The sequence below is a fragment of the Balaenoptera physalus genome, assembly GCF_965194825.1.
Source record: "Balaenoptera physalus genome assembly, chromosome: 19".
NCBI lineage: Eukaryota > Metazoa > Chordata > Mammalia > Artiodactyla > Balaenopteridae > Balaenoptera > Balaenoptera physalus.
This window is the reverse complement of record NC_138900.1, coordinates 56,928,420-56,954,887: the sequence shown is the minus strand read 5'-3', so window position 1 is coordinate 56,954,887 and position 26,468 is coordinate 56,928,420. Positions and strand designations below refer to the sequence as shown.

Sequence of the window (26,468 nt, the reverse complement as noted above, 5' to 3'; positions counted from 1 at the left end):
TTGGGAATCTAACCTCATAGATATGCGTCTCAGACATTTCATCTGTAAAACTGAGCTGTTCACACTAATATATCAGCGATTGCCAGTTGCACGATGGACTGTCGCAAGGCTCTGTTATAGATGAAGGACAGTACCATCTGATGAAAGGTAATTTGGAACGCTTGACTTCTGTCTGGTTGGTTGTCTAGATAAAGCTTCTTCTCTGGTTGTTGTCTTTAACTTACCATCTGAAGAATTTATTAAATTTGCTTTAAAGAGCAAGACTTGGGAAAGGATTTTTAAAAATGGAACTATTTCCTAGAGTGGACATGGTTTCTGCAAAATTAAGATGTCATTTCCCATGCATGACCCTCATTTCCTATGCCACCCTAACTCCACTTTATTTGCATATTGCACATTTGGATTTAATGAGATTTGGGAAATGTTAATTACATATTGTTTTCATTTTTTTTCACTTGAAATCACCAATAAAGAATTTTTAAACTTTTATATTACAGCAGTGTGTGCTATATGCTTACGTATAATCCCGTGCATCTATACAGGGCTCACTGTATAGATGAGCCAAGTTCTTGGCAGAAGTAAAAGGATATCACCCAATTTAAATATAAAATAACCTTTCAGCAAACAACTGCTAACAGTCAAATCATTGTTCTCTGGCAAAACTTAAAATCTAGTTTAACTTCCTTTACTTGTTACAATCAGTAAACATCTTTCTATTTTTTCTTTCATTTCTGAGTCCAGTTAAAAGGAAAAATTATAAATGCAGCTTTTGTTAACAATTCATAATAATCATGGGGTGTACCAAAAGGTTCAAAAAAAAACCACAAACACCAGTAAAGAAGGCATACATCTACGCATCTTTTTACTCTTTTGAGAAAAAAAAAAATCCAGTATAATTCCCTCATTTTAAACTTTTATACAACATCTCAAAATATATTCTGCATTTTACTTCAAAAGTGCATTTTATTAAGAAAAAAGAAGGAACAGATTACAAATCAGGGAATGAAAGTCATGGCATATGACGCATCAGTGCGTTTTGATGTTATAATGTTGAAGTTCCTAGCCGGCAGACCACAGAGTATTGCGAGGCTTTACCATCTATAAACCTGTTTACATTCCAGCTCCCAACCAGGTTAATGCTGCTACTAAATAACAAGAACACGTGTGAAAGATTCAGAGCTGTTACAGTGTTTGTATTCAGCTTTGCATTAAATGAAAACTACCATTTTCATGTTCAATCCTTTGATAGCTACCACAAGCCTTTCAACAACAGCAAAAATGCCATTTATCCATATAGGTCCTTCATAAACTACTGTTAATTCATACCCTTGAGATTTAGTCGGGCATTTACAGAAACATCAAAATGGATATAGTGCTGTGAGAAAAGACAGGCAGGTTTTGTAAGGTGCGTCAAGAGGGAAAATAAAGAAAAATATGTTAAATTTACATATTTCCAAATTGTTCTGGTGTGAACAAACTAAGGAATCCAATTTTTCCTTGGCAGACACCTGGAAAGTGTGAGTGTAAATTCCAAAGTGCCTCTGCTATATAATTGGCTTGTGGAATTCAAAGATAGCTACATGCAAGCATCTTGTTTACATGGCCTCAAAGGTAATTATTGCAAGTTTCATAAAGTTATTGATAATTATTTGAACTTCTGGTATGTATATACCTCCTAATCAAAATGAACTAGTTAGTAAGTTATATTGATTTTTGGTTCTTTTTGAGAAATATACCCCATCATCGTAAATGAGAAGTAACTAGAACGACAGACTTAGAATATGACATGTAGTATGCCATCACCCCTTAGGAGGAGCATTCTTGAATAACTCTACTGGATTTGCAAAAAAGGGGGCATGGCTGCAGCTTATATTTCAAAAAGTACGTCCTGGAGGTCAGTGCACAGCAAAACATATGCCTGAAGGGGGGGATACAGTTTAGAATGAAGAATGGAGCTCTACACTTCAAATTGTCTCCTTTTTCTAATACGTAAGAAGACGCTCCATGGAATACAGTAAAGGGAGATCAAAGAAAAGTGGGTGATAAACTTTAGGAAAACAGAAATAGAAACCTATAAAGAAAACTGACATAAGGTTTGGGGGAAAATATTCTCGGAAGTATATTTCATTTGAGATATTACAGTTGTAAATAAAAACAATTCTTTGAAGTGTTAAGAACTGTGTTTTTTATATCGAGTTTACTTGCCAACATTTCACACTCTTTGGGAAACTGGCATTACCCAGGGTCTTAACTACTGCCGATACCGAACCATGAAAGCAAGTTAAACAGAAGAGTGTTAAAGGCAAGACATCGCATACTGATGACCAATGCACTTTGTAGGTCTTGTAACATATGAATTGCATGTTCAGAGCTGGAGCCTGACACTCAAAACCTAAAGTTTTCAAAATCATCGAGAAGAGTCAAATAGAAAAAGAGCAATACAAACAAATCAGTGACAACAAAACATATTTCGACACTACTGATAAATTGTATTGAATGCAATACAGAGAAAGGCAAAGGGGTTTATATACTTTTGGCCACTGAAGATGCAAACACCAGCCAAACAGGATCTTAGAAGCATTTCCAGGTCTATGAACAACACCATGGGGACACTTAAAGCAAACACAGCATATGTTCTCAAATAAAGCAAGGTCATTATAGTCCAATTTTGACTTTTACCTCTCACACAACTTAGGTATCACTTATGGCTGAGAGGCCAGGGCTACACTTTTCACATTGAAAAACTGTAGCTCTCAAGTGGGTTAAACTTCTGTTTTAGATCATATCAGAACAGTTGGAAATTAACATCAATATCTAAAACTCCTTGTTATATGGAATGACCGCTACGGGAAGTATGTCACTGGATGAGGCCTCCTGGAGCTGTCTCGAGTCTGGACGTGGCAACATGGCAGTGCCGCAAATCCATTGCCTGTACATTCAGTGTAAGAACTTTTTTTTTGTCCCTTGAGAGCCCCTAATCAGACTGCTGTAATTATAAGGTAAATCACTGCTGCCTATCAGAAGAAGTACTCTTTCTGATTTTCACTGACTGCATTTTGTATATTAAGCTCACTTTTCAAAACAGCCTCGGCACTGGCTACATTCTCTGACCTTTTTGCCTCATCTCTTCTGTATAACCTTTTCTGCTGATAAATGCAGACAGCTATGGCAGCGATGCAGAGCAAGATAAAGATCACAACAGCTATCAAACCTAGTGAGAGAAGAGAAAAGAAACACAAAATCAGAATTGTTGTTCAGGTAGAAACTGTAGACTTCACTGTTTAAGAAGTCATGATAAAATGATTTTCTACTGAAATCAAGCATCTAATATATATAAATTGGAAATATCAATTTCAAATCAGTATCAAAACCTTAGGCATTTCTGGATCAAGTAGTATCAAGATATGTTCAGTTTACTTCTGAGTTCTAGCAGTCTTGTAGGTTCACCTTCATTTACTCTGAATGCATATTATACTGGATTTATTCAGTGCATTTATATGTACAATATGTTAATAACACAAGGTATTACCTACATGTCTCTAAGACCATGGGGTCACTTCACATTAATACCCAGACAAGTTTGAATTATTTTGAAATTATAGAGTAATAGTAACGTCATAAAATAATCAAATGTGTTTTTAATACTTAAATATGTAAACATTTTTTATTATTTATTTTATGTTATTATCATTATTATTTTTGGCTGCACCATGCGGCATGTCGGATCTTAGTTCCCCGACCAGGGGTAACCCATGCCCCTGCAGGGGAAGCACAGAGTCTTAACCACTGGACCTCCAGGGAAGTCTCTGCAAACATTTTTTAATTAAAGTATAGTTGATTTACAATGTTGTGTTAGTTTAAGGTGTACAGCACAATGATTCAGTTATACATATATATATACACATATATCTATTTTTTCAGATTATTTTCCCTTATAGGTTATTACAAAATATTGAGTATAGGTCCCTGGGTAAACAGTATGTCCTTGTTGTTTCTCTATTTTATATATCGTAGTGTGTATAGGTTGATCCCAATCTCCTAATTTATCCCCTTAAATGTAAACACTTTAATGAAGTTGATTATCAATAATTTGTTATATTGTTAAATAGCAGGAACAAGTTATGTATATGAATAATCTTGACTAATGAAATATATCGATACTAATACATAGAGTAATTATATCTATATGAGGAATACTGATTTTTTGAAACACCTGATTGTAAATAAAAAATTTAAATACCACAACTGTTAGCTATGTCAAATGGTTACCAATCCTGGCATTATGTTAAGTCAGTCTTCTTCAAAGTGTGATCTATGAATCCCTGGTGGTTCCCGGGACACTTTGAGGGGTCCACAGGGTCAAAACTATTCATAATAACTCTAAGATGCCTTTTTCACTGTGTTGTAATATCCACCGATAGGACAAAACAAGGTTAGGTGAACTTCTTGGTACCTTAGCATGAATTAAGGCAAGGCCACCAAACTTGAAAAGTGGTCACTGAATTCATAAAGCAGAAAGCAGGCATTGCACTACCAGATTCATTTAAGAATATCCTTGATGAAGCACTAAAAATTACGCATTTTACCAAATCGTGACCTTTGGCCGTAAGTCTTTCTAACATTTTGTGTGATGACATGGGAAGTATTTGTAAAGTACTTCTACTGCAGCGTGAGGTATGATGGTTGTCTCCAGGAAGAATGCTAGTGTGAACATCTGAGTTGAGTTGTGAACTGAACTAGCTGCTTTTTCCTTTAAAGAACACTGTTTTTACTTGAAAGGATGACTGACAGATAAACTATGGTTGTTTTAACTGGGATATCTGGCAGACATTTTCTTTAAAATGAAGTAAATCTGTCACTTCAAGAAAAACAGGGCTTCCCTGGGGCGCAGTGGTTAAGAATCTGCCTGCCAATGCAGGGGACACGGGCTCGAGCCCTGGTCCGGGAAGATCCCACCTGCTGCAGAACAACTAAGCCCATGTGCCACAACTACTGAGCCTGTGTGCCACAGCTGTTGAGGCCCATGTGCCTGGAGCCCATGCTCTGTTGGGGGGGGGGCACCGCAATGAGGGGGTCCCCGCACTGCAGTGGGGACTGGCCCCCGCTCACAAGCCCATGCACAGCAATGAAGACCCAATGCAGCCAAAAATAAATAAATAAAATTTTAAAAATTTATTAAAAAGAAAAGAAAAGAAAAACAACTGACAATGTAGGATGCCAATGATAAAAGCCAAGTTTTCAAATGAAAAATAGAATTTGGAAAACTGTTGTCTGTCACCATGAGTTTGAGAGTCCCCGTGTACTTAGACTTTTCTGATGAGATCAGTGGAGGTACTAATATAGTGTTTTCAGGTGAAAATAGGTACAATGAAAACAGTGATGTGGATGGAGTCTCATATCGTAAAACAAGGACTCTTCATCCTAGTTTAAATTAGGTATAAACAACTCTAACAAATCCAACTGAAGCCAAAACTTTGAAGGTCCTCATCAGTCACAATGGATTCCACAGCACATGATCTGACGGGCAGATTCACTACAGCCAATCATAATATTGCCAGGGGCTAAGCCGATTTTTGGCGAGGTCAGCCTTATCTGAGAGGGACAGCAATTCCTTGCTGATAGATCCAACATAAACCTGGTAACTAAATTCTGTACTGTACTTGAAATCTGAAGAATTTACTAATGCATATGGTTTTTCATAATTGGTCATATTAATAAAGAATAATTTAAATCAGAATATCCATTTGATGTTATATATTTTGCCTCTCATCTTAGAAAAGTAATCAGTTGAGTTGCTATAACTACTTCTATTGTCTGGTTATAGGCCTCTAGTTTAAAGAAAGAGATTCTGAACAATTTCAGTGTGGAAAGCTGATGAAGTAGACACAGAGGGCAGGCTACTGCAGGCCCAGGCAGGACGTCCAGACAGTCAAAATCACGGGTGGACTCTGGAAATGGTTTGCTCCATGCGTGTGATTTCCCTTTTAACTGGAGACAGTGTTATGTCAGGGTTTGTCATGTCCACGAAAAACCTTGATCTAACCTGTTATACAAAAAAAAAAAAAAAAAAAAAGGAAGAAAGGAAAAAGGATACTCTAAATGACATATGGCCATCTACAGCACTCTGTGACACTGCCATCTGAAGCTCTGGGTGAATGTGTTTTTTTGAGGAAATTATGTAGCTTTCTGTCTAAATCTGAGAATTCATATCTGTGTATTCTGGCCAGAAACCCTCTATAGTGCCTGAGTCACCAGTTTTAAATATCTTATTAAATCAATTTTCCCATCTCACACTATTTATTTATTTACTGTTTGCAACTGAAGAAAAAGATTACCTAAAATGTAAAACATGGGGGAATTAGCCAATTGGAAACTACTTAAATGGATTAATTATTGTTACACAGTGGGTGCAATTTATGAGTAACGAGAAAACAAATGAAGAACTCTACCACAACGCTAGCAGATGGAGCAACACGCTAGAGAATGGAATTCCGTGATTTAGCCGAGAAACTGCGCGTGACCCCAGGCGAGGCCTCCCGGGCTTAGATGGCCACGATCAGCTGCTCTGATCCTGAAGCTCAGTCTGCAATGATCAAAAGCAGACACTCCTGGATCTGTAGACCCTGGCGAGACCCCGAGCAGCAAATCTTCCATAATTCTTGCTCTGCTCTGTGCATTTGAGTCAAGTGAGAATTTCACAGGTCACCTATTAGTTGTTTCCATTGTGTGTTCCATTCCAACACACAATGACTTACAAACAATATTCTAAAGATTAAATACTTGCTGTAACATTAGCTTGACTATACAATAACTATTTATATCTAAATCTGTATATTTATCTCCCTATATCCTTACTATATATCTATACTAGTTAAATGCACAGAAAAAGCACCATTATGAGACTGAGACAATTTGTTTGACTAGGAATCCCAACAATTTGCAATGTTGAGCACATTTTAAATGCTATAACTTCAAATGAGTTTTTACCATGGATTGTATTAATACTATATTGATATATTTATTTTAGACACGCAGTTATTAACTACTCTTCTAACAGGGTTTTAGTTTTTGTTTTTCACTTGTTACATGACTAAATGAGGAACCTATTTTATGCATCTTTAATTTATACCTCATTAATCTGATAAAAAGTAAAGCAACTGAAAAAGCAATGGGGATGTTAATATTCTCACAAAGATTTGACCAGTACTCTTCTCTGTCTAAATAAAATTCTAAGTTCTTAAAGGAAGTCAGTGTCTACATGAGTAAGGGTGTAAAAATAGAACCAAATGAATCAGGTATAACGCCCACTTAAGTTGCTCAAGTATATGACTAATCACGTTACCTGGCAATATATTGATAATAAAATAATTGTTTACTTTTTATGTCCATATCATATGCAGAGTATGGAGGAAAGGTGAGCCACTTAACATTTCAATAATCTGATTAATAACATTCTTTAAGACCATTAATCAGTAAGGAAAAGGTTTATGTAGGGGGTTGGTTTTGAATAAATTATGTCTCAGAGAATATGTTGTTTTACTGCCAGGAAGATATATTTAAAATTTTTTGTGTTAATTTTGCAATTTAGAATAAGTATTGGGACTTCCCTGGTGGTGCAGTGGTTAAGAATCAGCCTGCCAATGCAGGGGACATGGGTTCGATCCCTGGTCCGGGAAGATCCCACGTGCTGCAGAGCAACTAAGCCCGTGTGCCACAACTACTGAGCCTGTGCTCTAGAGCCCATGAGCCACATCTGTTGAGACCTCGTGCCACAACTACTGAAGCCTGTGTGCCTAGAGCCCGTGCTCCACAACAAGAGAAGCCACCGCAATGAGAAGCCCGCACACTGCAACAGAGTAGCCCCCATTCGCCGCAACTAGAGAAAGCCCGCGTGCAGCAATGAAGACCCAACACAGCCAAAAATAAATACATAAAATAAATAAATTAAAAAAAAATAATAAAGTAAGTATGAACCACCCTTATTCCATTAGTTTTGTATTTGATAAAATGCAAATAAAAATGTAATATTCATTGAGAGGAGCATCTAAACCATGGAAATATCCACCTTTATTAAGCATTAAGGCAACATTAAATATATGCTTCTAATGTTAATCTCAGGTTTTTCCTACTTCTTACATAAACCCTTGCAGAAGCAGTGATGTGTCCAAGAAGGCAAAAAATGACACTTCCTCAAATACAGTCAGAACACCCTAGGGAATGTAGATGGCCATTATCAAGCTAAATGATATTCATTAGTACATAGTTTAACAACTAATCTTTGAGTGTGAGGTTTCAGTGAATTATCAATTATTTACACTGAAACTCTCCAAGGAAGCTGGGAATTCCGGATGACTCTATAAGACAATGAAGTACAGATAATAAAGCACCCCACTGACCTCAGGATTCACTGCCTAACTCTTGGGCCATGTGTAGATTCTGCACAGACAGCTTCTCTAGTGCTAACTACCCCATCATTAGCAATGATAGGAAGAGCTCGCTCATGCTTTCTACTACCTCCAATTACTGCAGAGTCACTCTTGATTGTGTTAGTGACGGGTTCTCTGTCATCTCTTGTTCCAGAATGATCTGCAGTTAAAGGACAGAAAAGGGGGGAGAGGGGGATATCGGTGAGTAAAAAGAAGAAATTTTTAAAAATTCATAAACTTTTAAAACCAGAACAGAATTATAGAGGTCAATGTGGGATGTCTGCAATTTTAACCTTAAGCAATGCCCACATGCAATGGTCCACATGAATAAAGAACTGAGAGTCTAGGAAAGAAATGGGAAAGGACTGAAAATTAAACAAAACCAATTTCAAGAAACCATCTCGAGAACATAGAGTCGCAGCATTAAAAGATTTTAATATCCAATGGACAAGCTGTGTTTGTGACTGGGTAAAGGAAGAGCCATACGCCACCTGCAAAGGAGTGTGTCCTCTCCCTTGACGTGGCATCAGTGCCAGCCTGGGCCACACAGCTGGACTCCGTCACGTGTCCTGAGATGGTGATGGGGGCTGGGCGGCTGTGGTGCAGAGCGGCCTTCAGCGGGACCACGTGGCTGACCTGCACAGCAGAGAGACAGCCCAGGAAGCCCTGGGCACCTGCCAGCGCCGTCTCCTGGTCCACATCACTGTGTTCTGTGAAGCCAAAGAAACACCGCAGTATTGACGACAGCAAAGGTGCAAACGGGCAACGCCACAGTGGAATATTCCAAGTCTTGACAACACAACAGCAATACATACACAGCTGTTAAATTCCTTTTGCTTTTGTCTTTACTACAAGAGATCCATTCAATCTTCCCACAACTACTGGTGAGACATCCCAGGTTAATAAAGACAAGTTTTTAAGTATGGCTAATTAAATATACTGAGAGCTCTCTGGAAATAATGAAAGTCTCTAAAAGAATGGGTCAGATAATGAACTGATCAGGGTTCTCGCAAGATGTTATCATGTTAGAGGTTGTATCTCAAAAGCTTTTAGAGACTCTTAATTCTTCACGTACAGCAGTGAAAACCTTCACACCTCACTGACTTTTCTCCCTGTTTCACTATCCACCTGCCGCTCAGACTGAGATATGTGTGTGCCCCCTATGCATAGACAACCCCTCCCCCCATTTTAACGAGCATTTAGTTAATATGGAACTATTGTGGGACAGAGATTGGTTTGAGTGTCAAAATATTAATTCATAATTTTACAGGGAAGAAGATATTTCATGCTTGGCAAGCATGAAATCTAAACAAGGGGAATTAATTGTAGACTTTTAACGTTCAAATGTTATCAGACTACAATGCACCCACCCATCCTATATGATCATAAAGCAGCAAGACTACTTTCACCTGTGCTGCACATACCGGGACACCAACATTTGCATTTTGGTCTCTTCAAAAACTAATATAATAAATATTGTATTTATTGAATGCTTATTATATGGTAGGCACTATTCTAAGGGATTTGCATGCTTGTGTTTAAACCTTACAGTAGCCATGAGTATCCTATTCTAGTCACACAGACAAGACCCTTTAGGTTCAGAATTTTAGTGATTCGCCTGAGGTTACTCAGCTGTTGGCATTGTGCACTGGACTCCAGGCCTGTTGGACTCCAAAATCATAAGCTTCTTTTGTTTATAACTGACACATTCTTTCCTTCACTCCACTTATATCTTCTGCGGTGCATTTTTTTTTTTTTTTCTGGCTTGAGATCTATTCTTGAAATGACTCTGGGCAACTCCGTTCTGATTGAGGTTGTCTTGTCATATCAAGGTTTTTGAAGAACACTTCCTTCTGCCCCATTTTCATTCACATTTTATATCTTTTTAATAAAAATACTGATTAGATGTTTAGCATCATGAATATCACACTTCAAAAAATCTGAAAATTAGAGAGATTACATCACTTTCCTGTTGTGCTGGGGGATATGGTATTCAGACCCAGGTATCCTAGCTCTGGAGCCTATGTTCTTACCACTAGGCTGTCCTGCCTCGTAGCACAAAGAGCCCTGAGAGGCTATCACTCTGCTGCTCCGTGAGCGCACAGGGAACCCTCAACACCCAGCACCACGCAGTTACATAGGAGGCGCTTCATCAACGTGTATAAAGCAAAGAACTAACTTAGTCCCACCACACAGCAGTCACTCATTTGAATGGATGGAGATACATTCAAATATACGTATTTTTAGAAAAAGACAGCATTCTTGCTTTGGAGTTTTTTGGTTTATTTTATTTTTTTTACTTTAACAAGAAATAAAAAGGAATATACTTTAATAGCAACATAATCAGAACAGTGCTTTTCATATTTCTTCTACAAGGTTAAAATCTTGAATAAAATTTCTATAGACCTTAAAAAAAACTTACCTTTTGAACAACAACAAAAAAAGTAAATAGATAAAATTCACTTCTTTGGTAAAAATCTGATATGAGGCAACTTTTTAAAACCCTACACCTTTAAACTGAAAATATTTACCTGTTATAAAATATTGTAGAAAAAAGCTTTAAATTCTAAAACTTAAACTAGTCTGTCAATTAATATTTGTTTTAAGAGCTAAATATACAGGCAACACATTCCCTGCTGTTTGAGCATCTTACATCCTAGCAGGGGAGACGGACAATAAACATGAAACAGGAATGGATGAAAATTCTGGAGACTGATAATGCTATGAAGAAATAAATTAGAAAATGTGATGGAGTGTATCTGGAACAGAAATTTATCTTGATGGATTAGGGGATTTTTTTGTGTGTCTATTTTAAGGATGACTCTGCCCAGCCCTATTCTCTTAATCGCCTGTAGATATCACTCCAGCATCTTCTGGCTCTATCACTTCTTTCTTAAACTTTGTAAGATTCCCTGTGATTTAGGAATTTTTATCAGATTGTCCCTGCTGTTTATCTTCTCTCATCTATTACGCAAAGACCACGGTGGCCCCTTTTAATCTGCAGACACAAGGTTTTTCTTCAGCTTGGAAAATTTCATATGCTGTGCAAGCAACTACTGTTTCACTTTCATCCTTTTTATCCTTCTGGACTGCCGAGTATTCACATTGGGTCTCCTCTGCATACTCTTGAACTGCTTTTAATCTCCCTCCTGATTTCTATCTTTTAAGGACTTGTTTTTTGTGTGGGTCAAGTGCGTCACTCACTGGCTCTTCCAGGGGATGATTTCAAGTATCCACAAAGATCATTCATTTTTAGTCTGGAAAAATCATACTTTTAGCTCCTCTAGGTCTTTTTGTTGCTTTGCTAGAATTTCCTTACAATGCTCTTACTCAATTTCATTCAGGATGGGCTCTGTCTCCTTGAATAGCTTAATTCTGGTTGTTTTGGTTTCTCTCCCACTTGACTGCTGTTGAATCAAGGGTTGTATATAGGGCTGTTTTTCTCATCTGCTAGTTGATTCTGTCACTGCCTTCCTTAGGTGGCTAACAGAGAAGGTAGACAGCGTAGCAGCTGTCCTTGTCAGTGAAGCTGCCATCCAAATGCCCACCCAGCCTCAGGATAGAGAGGACATGGTCCAAATTTCAGGATTCAGGAAATCCTCACATTCTCTCCTCGGCAAAGAGGGAACACAGAAGCACTGAGTTTTCAATGCTGCCCTTTCCCCATGGGGTCCAGGGCTCTCTGCAAGCCAAGCATTTTCCAGGATCCACACTATTCAGGGTCTCCCTTAAGACTCTTCTAGGCTGGTCCCCAGACTCCCTTCCAACCAGAAGCAGGGAGTCTCACAACACTGTCTCACTGGCAGCCCCCAGGCACCCCCCGCCCCGGCCGCGCTAGACCGTCAACTCCCTTGTTTCAGGAAAGTCAATGGGTCGGAACTAGAATCTGGAGAGAAAGGGAACTATGGGACTTTGCATCCATCTTCCCAGAGGTGAGTCCAGATGAAGTTAACAGCTATATTAAGTTGCTTATAAGCAGTACATAGTATCAGAGAGCTGCACTGACAACCGTGTTCATAAAGCCAGTGAACAAAAACATTTATCTTTCCTATTATCTGACTCCTGAAATGCCAACAACATGTAAGGGTTAGAACAGGACAGGTGGGGGAATTGAAGATAAATGCCTCTTACTTCATTGAAATCCTGATAAGACAATTATGTTTGGGATGTTTCCAGTTAGAAAAATTCTTAACTGACTCAGATTTTGCAGGTGGTCTTGTCTGTTAAAAAGTTAGCCTCAAGTGTATCTTCCAACCAAGGGAATGGCTTCTGCTTTTGCACAGAAATCTACCAAAAGTTCTACAAGAAAACAGAGTAACAAGAAAGTAAAATTCGTACGAAGCGTCTTTCTATTTATTACCCAGAGAGAGGACTGCTTCTGGAAAGGATATGAAGTAAATGAAGAACAATTAAAAGAAGAAGTGCTTCATGAAACTTCCTGTGGCTGTCAAAACAACAACAACAAAGATAAACAAAACAAAACAAATAACTCAAAAGAAACCTAAGTAGTTTGGCCATACCTATGGAAAAGGGGCCACCTTAAAAAAGGATCTCAATACCTTTAATCCATAAAGATAAAGAAAGCTTGCCAGAAAATGGTGCAATGAATCAGAAGAGCAGTGCTAATATCCAGCAGGACATTTCTACCATCATAGGCAATTACAACAAGGATTCAACAACAACAAAAGTTGGTGGAAAAGTCAAATGGCAAAGCGGACAGCAAATACTGTGTGGATAAAGGAGCAGGTTTTTTTATAAACAGTATTTATTTGCCAACCAAGCCTGCTGCTCTGAGATACAACCTTGAGAACCTGATTAATGTACAAACTATTTATAGTGAGGCATCTCGGGGTAACCTGAGCTTCTCTTTTGCTTTCAGCATGACCTGTGTCATCTGAAGTGTCATTTGACTGGACATTTACAAAATCACAGTGTCCTTAAGTAACTGAATTAAACTTTCTTATGTACCCTTTGGCTTTGAAGCAGGTTTTACATAAAATGTCCCTGAGATTGAAGTCCGTTCTTGAAGCTCTTCTGAGGAGATGCCGTTGACATCCTCTTCCCTCTGACCACATACTTTATTTACATCTGGCCTAGATCTCCATTGCAGAAATCTGAGTTACTTCCTGGCTCTGCAGCCTCAGAAGAGATAAATGATCCCGATGTGGTCACTGCCTTTAAATATACCAAAGTTACTGCTCACAATGAGTGAAAACATCTTCAGGCTTTTAGAAAACTCTTCTAACATAAAAAACAATCTGTAAACACAACTCAGAACTTAATCTAATGAGTTTTGGATAAACAAGGCAAATGAAATGCAGCCTATTAATTAGGGAGGAATATGAACCCAGTTTATCTGATGCAACCTGGCTCTTCCCACCATGATGCACCCACCGATTTTTGCTGTCAGTGTTCTTGCACCATTACATACCTGACATAAAAAAGTAATAAATAGTCGTAAACTTCACTCAGCCTCTGAATAGTAATTTTCAGTCATTTTGTAATAGGTTAAATTATATCATTTTTCAAAATGTGGGCACATTTGCTATGAGAGGCTTTATGCAATTTCAAGAGTATGCAATGATCTTAATTGAGATTTTTTTTTCATGTGGTGGAATTGTGACCCAATAAAAGCTTAATGAATTAGCAAAACAACTTTATACCTGCATACCTCCTTTGATTAATTACATAATTACATCGTAGAGAGATGTCTCTTTATATAATCTTTGAGTAAATAGGTCTCTTAAAGGAGCCGATTGAGGAATCATTCACTTTGGCCTCAGTACTTAACACATTTTGAACATGCTTAACAAAGAAATGACATCAGGCTGCCTGCGTCTTCAGAAGGAAGAATAGAAAGAGAGGAATTGCTTTCTCTCTGTCCTCCAGTACTCATTTCTACAAATGAGAATGGACTGTAGGAACACTTTTTGGCTTCAATCATCGTTAACAAGCATTACTGGCAGCTATCAAGCAAGGAGGATAATTTATAGGTAACAATATCTTACTCTGATGACATGGAAACCATCACTAACCCTCTTTTATACTTAACAGACAACACGAGCAGAATTCACATTTCACTGTCTTTCTTCTGACTAGTGCTATAGACCATCATTAGGCTGGCCGGTCCAGTATCTCTTTGCCGTGGCTGTGCCCTCTCTCCACCCCAAAGGTCCTGTATCCGTACCTCCTGTCAATTCCATCCTCTCTCTCTCATCCGTCAACGCCTGGTCTTTAATAAATTCATGCACACAATAATGTAAGTCCCTGATCATGGCTTTATTTTTTACTTATTCCTGGTGCAGGTACATTTTAAAGCACGTCAGTAATCAAAGAAATAAACGATTGCTTTCTCCTTTTTATTTTAGAAATTATTTGAGTTTTATCGTTGTATGAAGGCTTCTAGATTGTGACAGCTGATAAATATATAATTTGGGATTTGTGACTTTGGCTTTTATCATTTAGCATTTTTTGCAGTGTAAGTTGAGCTCTGTTTTACGATGTTTGACGGCCAAGTGAAAGTGATGCAGGTGACATCCTTGTCAAAGGCGTACACTTGCCCGTCCCACCTGGAGCGTGTACTCATGATTATACGTGCCTCTGACAAAATCCCACTGTCTACCTTATCATTTGCTCCATAATTAAAATCAGATAATATGCTTCAGCCTCACGAGTGCTCTTTGCCTTTGGAACATGACACTTCTGATCGATGCTCAGGTATCACGATGAGGAGAAAAGCTGTTTTTAAGTTTCTAGGTATGGCCAATTCAAAATGATACAGCTGACTGTCTGGAAACGATTAAAGCCGCCACAAGGATGAAGTTATGCTAAGTACTGAAGATGGTCTATGACATTTTAATTATTAAAATATTCAAAAATCAACCTGATGAATACAAAAAAGTGATTTTAAGTAGATGCCTTACTTTTCTTGCTCTAAACTATACTTCTCTTTTAAAACGTGCTTTTAAAATAACGCCTCCATTATCTTAAGAGACGTTTCACAATATATTTACAAAATTGCAGTGCCCTTGGGTTACCTGGCTCATGTTTTTTCCTCACGTCTGGGCTCTTAAGTGAGTTTTACATGAACGGTTCCTGACACATTGAGATTGTTCTCAAAGCTCTTCATCGGAGACTGAGTAGATGTCCTTTCCTAGCTGACTACAGACTTTATTTACATCTGGGCTAAACCTCCACTGCACTAATCTGAGTGTACTCCCTGGCTCTATGGCCTCAGAAGAGAGAAATGATCCTTAATGGTCATCAGTCACCTCTAACATACAAAAGCTACTACTCAGGATGAGTGAAAATAATCACCCAGCTTCTACTCAAATAAATCATAAAACGATTCTCACATACAAAAGTATCCAGATGCAGAATCCAAAGTTTAATTTTATAGTGAATTTTAAATATGAAAAGCAAATTTAATGTACTTTATTGAATACAGGAGTATCTAAATTGAGCTGCTTGGCAAACAGCTGGATCATCTCACCCCGGCTCCCAACTACTAATGATTATTAATGCCAAAGTTATTGAGTCTTTAAATATTTTAAGTGTAGTAGGGAGTTAGAGATGGTTTCCATGTCATCATAGTACAGCTTGATATTATTTCTAAAATTTACCCTCCTTTTCAACATCTGCTAGTAATGTTGATTAATAGTGACAATAATCCAAAATTATTCCCATGATTCTTCCTAAGTTTAAGAAATGAGTACTGGAGAAAAGTGAAAGAGGGGAAGAATTTCCTTTATTTCTGGGTTTCCATCTAAAATGGCAGTGGGGGCTTCCCTGGTGGCGCAGTGGTTGAGAATCTGCCTGCCAACAGAGGGGACACAGGTTCGAGCCCTGGTCTGGGAAGATCCCACATGCCGCGGAGCAACTGGGCCCGTGAGCCACAACTACTGAGCCTGTGCATCTGGAGCCTGTGCTCCGCAACAAGAGAGGCCGCGATAGTGAGAGGCCCGCGCACCGCGATGAAGAGTGGCCCCCGCTTGCCGCAACTAGAGAGAGACCTCGCACAGAAACGAAGACCCAACACAGCCAAAAATAAAATAAATAAATTTATAAAATGGCAGTGGATGGTCATATCCTTAAGTCTTTGGTTGAAAATAGGCAAATTATAACTCCAAAAAAAAAAACGGGTCAATGGTTTTTTCTGCTCCCTTAAAAGAAATATTCAGAAATTATAAAACGAAACAAGTATTTAAGTTTTTTTTTTTTTTTTTTTTTGGCTGTGCTGCCCAGCTTGCGGGATCTTAGTTCCCTGACCAGGGATTGAACCCGGGGCCCAGCAGTGAAAGTGCCGAGTCCTAACCACTGAACCTCCAGGGAAGTCCCACAGTATTTTAATTTATTTTAATTTGGAGGATAATTTGGAACTATTTTATCCCAAGCAACATAGGGTACATTACACTCAATTAGATACACAGGAACATTTTGTATAATGATTATCTGTATGCCCACTAACCATAAATTCTGTGAGGGCAGAGGCAGTGTCTGCCTTGCTGAGTGGCATTCTCTGTGTACACAACCGGTGATCACAAAGTATGTGCTAAATGAACAAGGAAGCCAAACAGACTTACAAAAATGAAAAACATAGTTGATAAGTGTGGGCACATGAGAATGTGCCTTGCAGACCTCCAACTAGATGAGAGGAATTGACCAAGGGCCCCAGCTGCTGGGCTCTGAAATCCATCCTCTTACTTGGGCTGGTGCCTTGCTTCCCATGGGCTGTTCCCAGCCAACAGCTGATCATAGCAGGGACTCTAAGGCAGACCCATCCTTGGAAACATGGGACTCCTCTGATGGATGACAGACTCATGGGCTCCCCAAAGACTGTTTAACCTTTGTTGACTGCACGGTAGTCTAGGATGCTTCTGTCTAACTTTCCCTCCCTCTCTCCTTCACTTGAAGGCAGAGCTGCGTGGCATCTGACGGCTCTGCCAGTCTTGGCAAGCTCTCTCCCCACGTTCTCTTTCACAAGTGTCCCCTTAATAAAATCCTCACATGGTTAATTTTGTCTTGGCAATGGCTTCTTGGAGGACCCCGACTAACATAATAAGAAACTTCAAGACGGAGTAACTCTCTGGAAAACTACTGGTTCCATTTTAGCATCTATTTTGCTATAAATTAACATACCATATTACAAGATAATAATATAGTACATAACATTTTGTTGTAAGTTCATATACCACACCATATGACCATAAATTATTAGTCTCCTTTGAATTACAAATGATTTGAATGTAATATTAGTCCTTGGTCAAGATCCACACCTTAGGCACGTACCAAATAAATTCTTACTTTTGAACTTTAATCTTAATTTTCAGCACGAGTGATATGCATTTTAATAATACTCTGTTCTTGAATGAAAACATTAACATCTTTAATTCCTTATTAATCTGCGATATTCGTTATAAAAAGGGAAACAAATATTTATATAATGAATGCTATTATTCTACTGTTTGATTAATATAATCCTCGTCATAAAATGCAGATCAGTTTCCCAATTGTTTTATAATATATTTGACTTATTTCTATTCACACAAAATATTTTCATCAGCAACTCTGGCATTAAATTTGAACATGTTATTTCTTCAAAAATATGATTTTATCAACATTATGCATAATTGTTAGAATTTTCTATCTTGTATTTTACATTTTTATGTAAAATGCTTCATCTCAGACCTTGCTAGACTGAGGAGCTCTTGAAATCGGGATTTGCTATAATTATCTGCTTTTTAATTACTGTAGTTGAATTTATGTAACTTATACTATGAAACTCACTTGGGATATTCCAATTAAGCTTCCAAATATCTAAGTAGTACTTTGCACATATTTTTTATCTCTACTATAGCATACTGGAAGAACAATGCAATTGATATTTCCCCTGCTTGTTTGGAGAATAAGAGCGTACAATACTGGTGCTTATCATAGTACTAGAAAGCCTATAAGTATTTACAAACTTAACTATTAACCTTCTCAAGGGCCAATATTTTGATCATTCACCCATAGGTTTGATCAAACATTCTCAAGATTCTGAGATTATGTACAGGGAATGCAAGAAATGATATATCAAGGTATAAGTAACTGAAAAGGTCAAAAAAATAAAAGATTCCATTTATTATCTTGGACAAAATATTCGAGGTTAGTGTCAAATATCAAACTAGGAATAAGAACCAGACTACAGAAAGTCTCCCACCCCCACTTTTATAACTAAAAAGAAAATCCCTTTTAAAATGTACTGCCCCTCTTTCCATTTAGTCCTTGCTGGCAAGTATAAAAAAAGCGTACATATTTTGATGTTAAAATGGCAAGAGTATGTTTCTACTTCAGTGCTATTATCAGAAGTAACTAGTGGATAGAAATAAGAATTATAAGGCATTTAGATAGACACTGGGTTATACGTCATTGGGTTCTAGCAGGAGTGGCTGACCACTGCATCTCAACAAGGCAAACAGGATCCAGGCCACAACCTAAAGCATATTCACTAAGCAGCAGAAAAGCAATTGCTTTCTCCTCCATTTTTTTTTAGATCTAATCCTAGTTTTATCATTAGATAATGGTTTATATATTTGGCAGCTGACTGATACACAGCCTGTTATTTCTACTTTTATTTGATATTCTTGAAGTGTGAGGGCAATACCGTGTTTCATTATGCTGGACTGATGCATGGCACACGCCAGAGTGGCATAACTATCAAAGTAACATGCTTGCTCATCTTGCAAAATGTCCCTACTCACAATTACATATACCCCTGAGAAAGTACAGCTTCTGCCTTGATTATCATTCACTTCAGAAATGAAATTACGCAAGAGATTTCTTTTGGCATGATGAATTTGCATGTGGCGTGTGTGTGTGTGTGTGTGTGTGTGTGTGTGTGTGTGTGTGTGTGACTCTGGCATACGACTCTTCTGGTCCATGTTTATGCATCATGATTAGGGGAAAGGCCATTCCTTTTACTTACCTAGAATCCTGCCCAGTACAAGGGATCTGACCGCACTGAGTTCTGTACCTGATGCAAGGTGGACTTGTCTCCTCGCTTTCTCGTCAATCTACAAAATTGTTACATGAGATGCAAACATCCAAACGGATGCCGTTGTTGAGAAGAGGCAGGAGGCAAAGGAAGACAAAAGAAAATGATAAAATAGGCAAGAGTTAATATGGCCCCAAAGATTTAGGAAAACAAAGTTTAAAGAGTTAGCCATTTATACAGGTGAATATTATTTTCTAAACTATTTCTATGCACCCTCAGATACCAGTGCACCCCACCTTCTATCCCCTTATATCACTCCATTTTTCTCCACTGTATAAGAAAGCCAAAATGGGGAAAACCAACAAAAAGATACAAGCTATTCTCATCTTGATATTTTTACTTAGCTGGGTATTTTCACTTGAGTCATTCAGCTAAGAAATTTTCCTCTATCTAGAGGGCTGAAACATTAGTGCTTTTCTTCAAAAGCTGGTAGAGTGAATAATTCATCTTTCTCTGCTGTAATTCACATCATTTTAAAATTTATTCTGATGTTGCAATCATTAATTTCTGTGCTAGAATTATGGTTGCATGTACACCCATCTGAAGTAAACTGGTTTCATTAGAGTAGCAATGGTCCTACCAATAGCATATTATGCTAAACTAGAAAGCATTTCCCTCCTGAGTAAAGCAAAACAAATAGGAAAGTTTGGCAATTTTAAGTATCAAATATTAATAATATTTTGGACAGAATCTTATTGCTTAAAAAACCTGAACACGTCTGATGGTCTATGATCTATGCAAAAGCAGCAACTGAAAGGACATCTTTGTTTAATCTATCCATTATCCAATTTCTGCTGTAGGTCCGTCTTGCTGGGGAGCATAATTTTACCCATTGCTTCTGCTGCATTTTCTCTATTACCTCCACAAAGACCACTGCTTCTTCTCTGTTAATCTTTATGTGGTGAAGCTGCCCATCAGCCATGTTTTTGAAATCAAAGTTAACAACGTCGGGTTCTTGATATCTATTTAGCTTGTATCTGATCTGCAAACTTCCTAAAGTAGGGGGGAAAAAGTTATATTTTAGTTAAAATTGTATTTTAAAAACTACTTAAAAAAACTCAAGAATCCTTTTTTGTTATTTATTAATTTCTGGGGGGAAATCCACAGTAGTTCATTTGGATGTACACTTTCCTCATAATCCCTAGAAGTCAGTTTCCATGTGAAAGTGCACTATTTTCAAAATCAAGAGCAAATACGCTGCGAATAAGCAGGCTCTTTCTTGCAAAATTTTAATTTGTCAAATATGTGATTAAGCATTTGCAAATCTCTGTACTAGCCTCTAACTTAAAAAAATAAGATTTCGTATATTATGAAGTGCCAAACTACTGTGGAATATTGCAATAACGTTGTTTCTATAATCTCATCTTTCAAAAAAAATGTATCTACCATTCCTGAAATGCAACTGATGAATGGAATGATTATAAGCAAACACTACTCACTTAATTGCCTGCAAAGATGTCAATAAATTTACTTCACAGGATATCTTCCAGTTTAACAGAGAAAATGTCCTAATATATATAGATAAGCTTCAAGCTCAAAATGTATACAGTGAGGAGAAATATACTTATTGAACAATATTATTTTTATTTTGATGTTCAGTGCCCTTGGGCCATATTTGATTTAGTTGAAATAATATATTCACATGTTTGTATGTTCGTTTGTTTTCCTCACCCAGAGGATTTACTCATAAAATTTTTATCTCTAATCCAGATAAAGGGAAGAGAACAATAACAGTAAGTGGTTTTCTGTAGCACACACGTCCTAAGCCACATACCATTACCCTGCGTCGATGTACTAGCATTTCCCATGACTACTTTATTGCCGAAAATCAGAACCAACAGGTTATTTTGTGGACGTTTTCTTATACATAATGCTAGTTTGTTAACATTCTCTCAAAACTTCTCTACTTTGATTCAAAGGAAATTATTTGTTATGTACAAATAGGCATCCTATTTCAAAATGAACCACAAAACTGATACTGATATTCACATGGAATAGGAAAGTGATCCTAGCAATGATAAAATATAATAAATATTTTATCTACATAAATTAAAAATTCACACTGATTGTGTTAAATTACCAAAATTATAAAGCGATAAAGGCATTTTAAGTATTTTAAATAATCCTTTTAGATTGAGTTGATAGGACAGTACCGAAAAAACAAAACTGAATACACAGGACAGGCACACTTTTCTTCCTGTTTGTAGTTTGAGAAGTGGGAGCATGAGAAGGATTCAGATCGTTCCTGACCTAGTGTTCTAGCCGTTTTCTCTCGTCTGAACAGCACTCACCATTTTTGGCAATGATAACGGAAAGGTATTCTTTATAAAAGGAGTTGACGTAGAGCAGCAAGCTCGGGGTCCGTGTGGTGCGGAAGCTAAACTTGATCGTTTCCCTGCTTAGCCTCATGTCACCATGAAATGAAGCCGCGTGGGAGCTGGAATTTTTACTTAGGGAGTAATTTTCTTGAAAATTGTAAATCACAGATGAGCCAGATCCAAAATAGGCAGAAATCTCTGAAATGATATGCACATTTTACGTTAAAAAATTTAAGAAAAAAGGATGTTGTCTCAGTTATACTGATACTTTTTAAATTAAAAAAATAACTATCTAAACTTTTAGAAATCATTTTACTTACACGAGATTAATATCCTAAATTCACACATAAACACACACCCCCCCCCCCAAATATATTTGTATAAAAGTGAAGAAGATGGTGGGAGAGGTAACTAGCTCGGGATCCCAGAACTCTGCTTTCCCCCATTACTATACAGGGCACTTGTTGAACGTGAGCTTCAGACGATGCTCACGGATAATGTAGCAACATCTCCACTCCTTCAGAGCTTTAGATTTTTGTCTGTTTATTATTTTTACTATCTATAGATACACGTTTTAGATACTACATAACATGTGGATGCAGAATAATATTCCCGATTACACTTAGCAAGATGAACTGGAAATCATTTAGATTCAGAAAATAAAGACATCCTCTTATAAAGACATGAGGATGCAAAGACAGGTCTTAGTTCTAACTTTAAACGTGAGAAGCATAGAATGGTAGCAGCAGTGATTGATTACCACAGGTTGATTTTAAATGATAACTTATTCCTGATAAAAAGTAGATGACTTGAAGAGTGCACTTTGGCCAACTTTCCATTAAATAATCTCAAATGCTTTCATTGCAAATCAGGGACTGCTTCAATTTGCAGCCAGTTTTCGTTAGTAAAGGTTCAGTCGCCCAGAAACACTTAAATAAAGCAACTGAATTAAACCAGTTGACATTTTTCTATGAGGAACTACAGCAAACGTTTGTCTATTCACGGAAGTCTGTTCAGAACGCTGAATACTACACTCAGCTCGTTCCTTCTTCCATGACATGGATCAGTGAACAAGACCAGCTGAAAAAGAGTCCGCTGTTTCACTTCACCAACAGACAGTCGACATTTCACAGAGCAAAACGCCCGAGCATCTCTATTTTGTTACACATCAATACTGAATGCAAACGTTATTTATATTCCTGGAAATAATATTTGTTTGGTAAAACAACAAAGCTTCCTAAATGTCTTTGCATTGTTGACCATCTTCAAAAATAACAACAATGCTTTTAATGATTTGAAAAATGAGAACTGCCCATGGGACTGCTTGTTGACACCCATATTACTTAAGAGCATTAGCTGTAGATAGAAAAGTGCAGACTGAGCAGCCAACACTCTACAACACCTAGAGGCGACGATTAGAGGGTTTACCATCAATAAACACAGTGTTTAAAGAACCGCGGCAAATATTTAAGTAATGAAATGTCATTGGCATAAAATAGGCAATTTGCCAAAAAAAATTCAGAAATGGAAATACTTTTGTTTCAAATAGCTACAGAGAAAAAGAACTGCAGGAGGTTTTATTCACGTTGGATTGTCTTGCTGCTGGGGCACCCGCGTCACACTCACCATCTGAGCAGAACGGCCCTGCGAATGCAGAGGAGGTGCAGTCACAGGAGAACCCGCTGGGCTTTTCCCTGCACTTCCCGCCATTGTGGCACAACCTCCCGTAGCTGCTGCAGTGCCCTCTGCAGCCCGGCTCCACTCCGGGAGTCACCTTGGCTCTTTCTTCCAGGTCCAGGGCCATTCCGTTCAACTGCAGAGACCGAATGCATCCCAGAAAGCCCCTCTGTCGGGTGGCCGTTCCACCTAAAAGGGAAATACTGCAAATGCAAACACGTTCCTAGGTGTTTTGTTCAGGATTTTAACACCAAACAAAACTGAGGCCTCATGGAGGGCGGCCAAAATCATGACCTTAACAGAGAACCGCTGGAGTCTGAAGAGCCAATATACTTTTAGAAGCACGATTTGTGACAAAATAGAAGAATTCAAAAAGATAAAAGATAAAACATTGATTCATTTTTTTCCCCAAAGGTTGAATTTGTTATAGATTTGTTTTCTAAAAGGGTGTTATTAAACTTTAAATTGGAGACTTTTTTTTATCAGTCTCTTTATTTTAAAGAACAACTTAAAGGCTCTTTCATTCAAAATAACAGTGCTATGCATTGATATTCTTATGTAGAAACTAATCTTTTTCTTGCAATTTTAAATAAGCATATATTTGTGGGTAAGTGTGGTTTGTCCTTCACATTGAAACCTGATCCTAATGCCGGGACAGTTTTAATTTAGTGAGAACTATGAAGGAATCCTTGACTTTTTCTAACTTGACTGTGCGTTGATGTGCTCTTTTGGTTGTTATATTTTCATCAAAAACACACAGCATCAGATTGAGCACCAGAGTATTTGCTTCTGTCAGGCATATCTCCCAGTGGATTTTTTCTAAGTGTTGGACCAGTGTTCATTGTTTTAAGCTTGAAAAGATTCTCAACGAAATCGGGAAAGGGGATTAATGAGGACACACAGTGGTGTAACATTTATTGAATAATATATAACAACATGTATTTACCAAGTCACCCTTGAAGAGGTTTACAGTGTTTGGGTAGAATCAGACCCTGCTATTCTAAGGCAGAGGTTCTCAAACTTTACGGAATATGAGTACTACATGGAAAGGCTTCTTAAAATACAGGGTCAGGGGCTTGTCCCAAGAAATACTAATTGTGTGGGCCAGAAAAAAAGGCTGTGAATCTAAACGGTCAACAAGCACACAGGTGAACCTGATTCAGACAGTCACTTAAAGCACTATCTTAAGGGGAATGTAAGCTCTGGGTGCACTTGCACATACATTGGTGCCCAGGAATACCATAAATTAATGCTCAGAAATTGAAGTAGGAAAATAGTGTCCTAATCTAAATAATCTGGGCGATTTACCCAGAGACAATGAGGTGGTCTTGGGGCCTCTGAAAAGGAGCTTCATCTTTGAACAGATGATGCTGCCTCACCTCCAGGATCCTATACCTGCTCTGTACCTGTTCTCTCTTCCCAGAACGTGTTAACTCGCCCTACCCACCCCCCCCCTCCACTTCATTTAGCTAGTTCCTAATCTAGCCTCATTTACCTAAGGTCTCCTATTCTCAGATTAAACAGGTTTTCTGTTATTTTTTTGTATTTCAGAACCAAAATTTGGCCAGAAAGACCCTAAATAAGTAAGTCTTTATCATCATCTAGCAAGCTTTACTTTGTACAATTTTCCTTGTATATTATCAGTGTATCTCCATCAAAATACACATTCAATAAGGGCTGTTTCAATCACACTATATCCCTAGAACGAAGAACAGTGCCTGACACATAACAGCTGTGCAATAACTATGTATAATTATAACTAATTATCAATTAATATTGATCATAACTATTAATTCTCAATTAATTTACTGTTAATAAATAATTAACACACTCATTCACTAAACCGATTGTACCTTAGGAGTAGGAGATGGGAGCTTGGTGCTTCAAAAGTTGAAGAGAGGTACAGCCTTTCCTCACAGGGATGTTTGGGTCCCTGGGACTTAGATTGTCGATAGAACTCAATGACTATTTCTGAATAAATTAATTCTATGTTTTTGGATAATGAAACACCATGAAGAGGACAATAAAAGAATTTCTGAGAATTTTGAACTCATGGTACTAATGCTATTTAGTCATATATTTCAAATGACTGTATTTAAATATCTGTATTCAAATGGCTTCAGTTGACATAATTTGTGCCTTTTCAATGAAGAATATGAAAGTTTTAAGGGTGTGGGTCATATTTTCTATTTATAAATCCAGATGAAGTATGGTATGGAGCCAGACATCTTACAATTCCAGTTTATGTGGGCAAGGAAGAGAGGAGTTGCTTTTATCCCAGAGTTTCAGAATTGCTGACACAATTGTTTCATTCCCGCCTACATTTACTCAATCTCCTGCCATCCTTGAAGTCTCTCTTCTCCCCTTACCTTGAGGACATCTTTTCTCTTCCTTCCACTTCAAAGCTGCTGCTAACTCAACTCAGTAAGAATGTCTAGGGCTCGGTCAAGTTTGTGACAGAGATTCTTTCAGCATCCTTGCTGGAGTTTTCTTTCCTGGGAAAGTAAGGCAGCCTGCAGCCTTGGTTTTAGCTTTGGCCCAGGCACTCTTTGGAGGAGGGCCAAATGCTGTGAAATCTGGATTAGAGGTGTATTCCTGGTGTATTTCACTGGCTTCATGTTACAGTATTTTAAATCACAGTGTAGAGTTTATAGTACACAGTAACATTAAATCATGGCCTGTTATGCATTTGTCACTCTGAAACATCTATAGTCTCTCTGATTTAGGGGTTTGTCTCAGTCTACCAGTGACATAATAATAACTAAATAACCCAGAGTCCAACAACTGAATAATCCATTTTCATTGGTTCCAATTCATTCATTCTTGTTTGTTTTCTGCTGTTTTATTTCAGATGGATGAGGAGCTAGAGGCATAAAAAAGTCCAGGGACTAGCCCATGGGCATAGCTGAGAAATTTTAGAATAAACACATTTAGTCAGAGGCAGAGTTAAGACTAAAATGTACAGTTGGCCTTTTGCTACAAGGACGCCCCTTTCCTCTCCACATAAGAATA

The 26,468-nt window shown here is 37.8% G+C and overlaps 1 protein-coding gene across 2 annotated transcripts in view; it reads right to left on the bottom strand.

Annotated features, from left to right (window-relative positions):
* Positions 1-838: 838 nt before the first annotated feature.
* The window catches only part of CNTNAP4 (contactin associated protein family member 4), a 256,737-nt gene continuing 231,107 nt past the window's right edge, over positions 839-26,468 (bottom strand). For both annotated transcript variants that reach the window (XM_082438971.1, XM_082438970.1), the window contains 7 exons: positions 23,406-23,645; positions 21,753-21,977; positions 20,321-20,454; positions 19,393-19,480; positions 8,918-9,136; positions 8,515-8,586; positions 839-3,211 (listed from right to left, as the gene is read on the bottom strand). In XM_082438971.1, the coding sequence (XP_082295097.1) occupies positions 3,018-3,211; positions 8,515-8,586; positions 8,918-9,136; positions 19,393-19,480; positions 20,321-20,454; positions 21,753-21,977; positions 23,406-23,645 (1,172 nt within the window). In that variant the 3' untranslated portion in view covers positions 839-3,017. The remainder of the gene's footprint in view (positions 3,212-8,514; positions 8,587-8,917; positions 9,137-19,392; positions 19,481-20,320; positions 20,455-21,752; positions 21,978-23,405; positions 23,646-26,468) is intronic.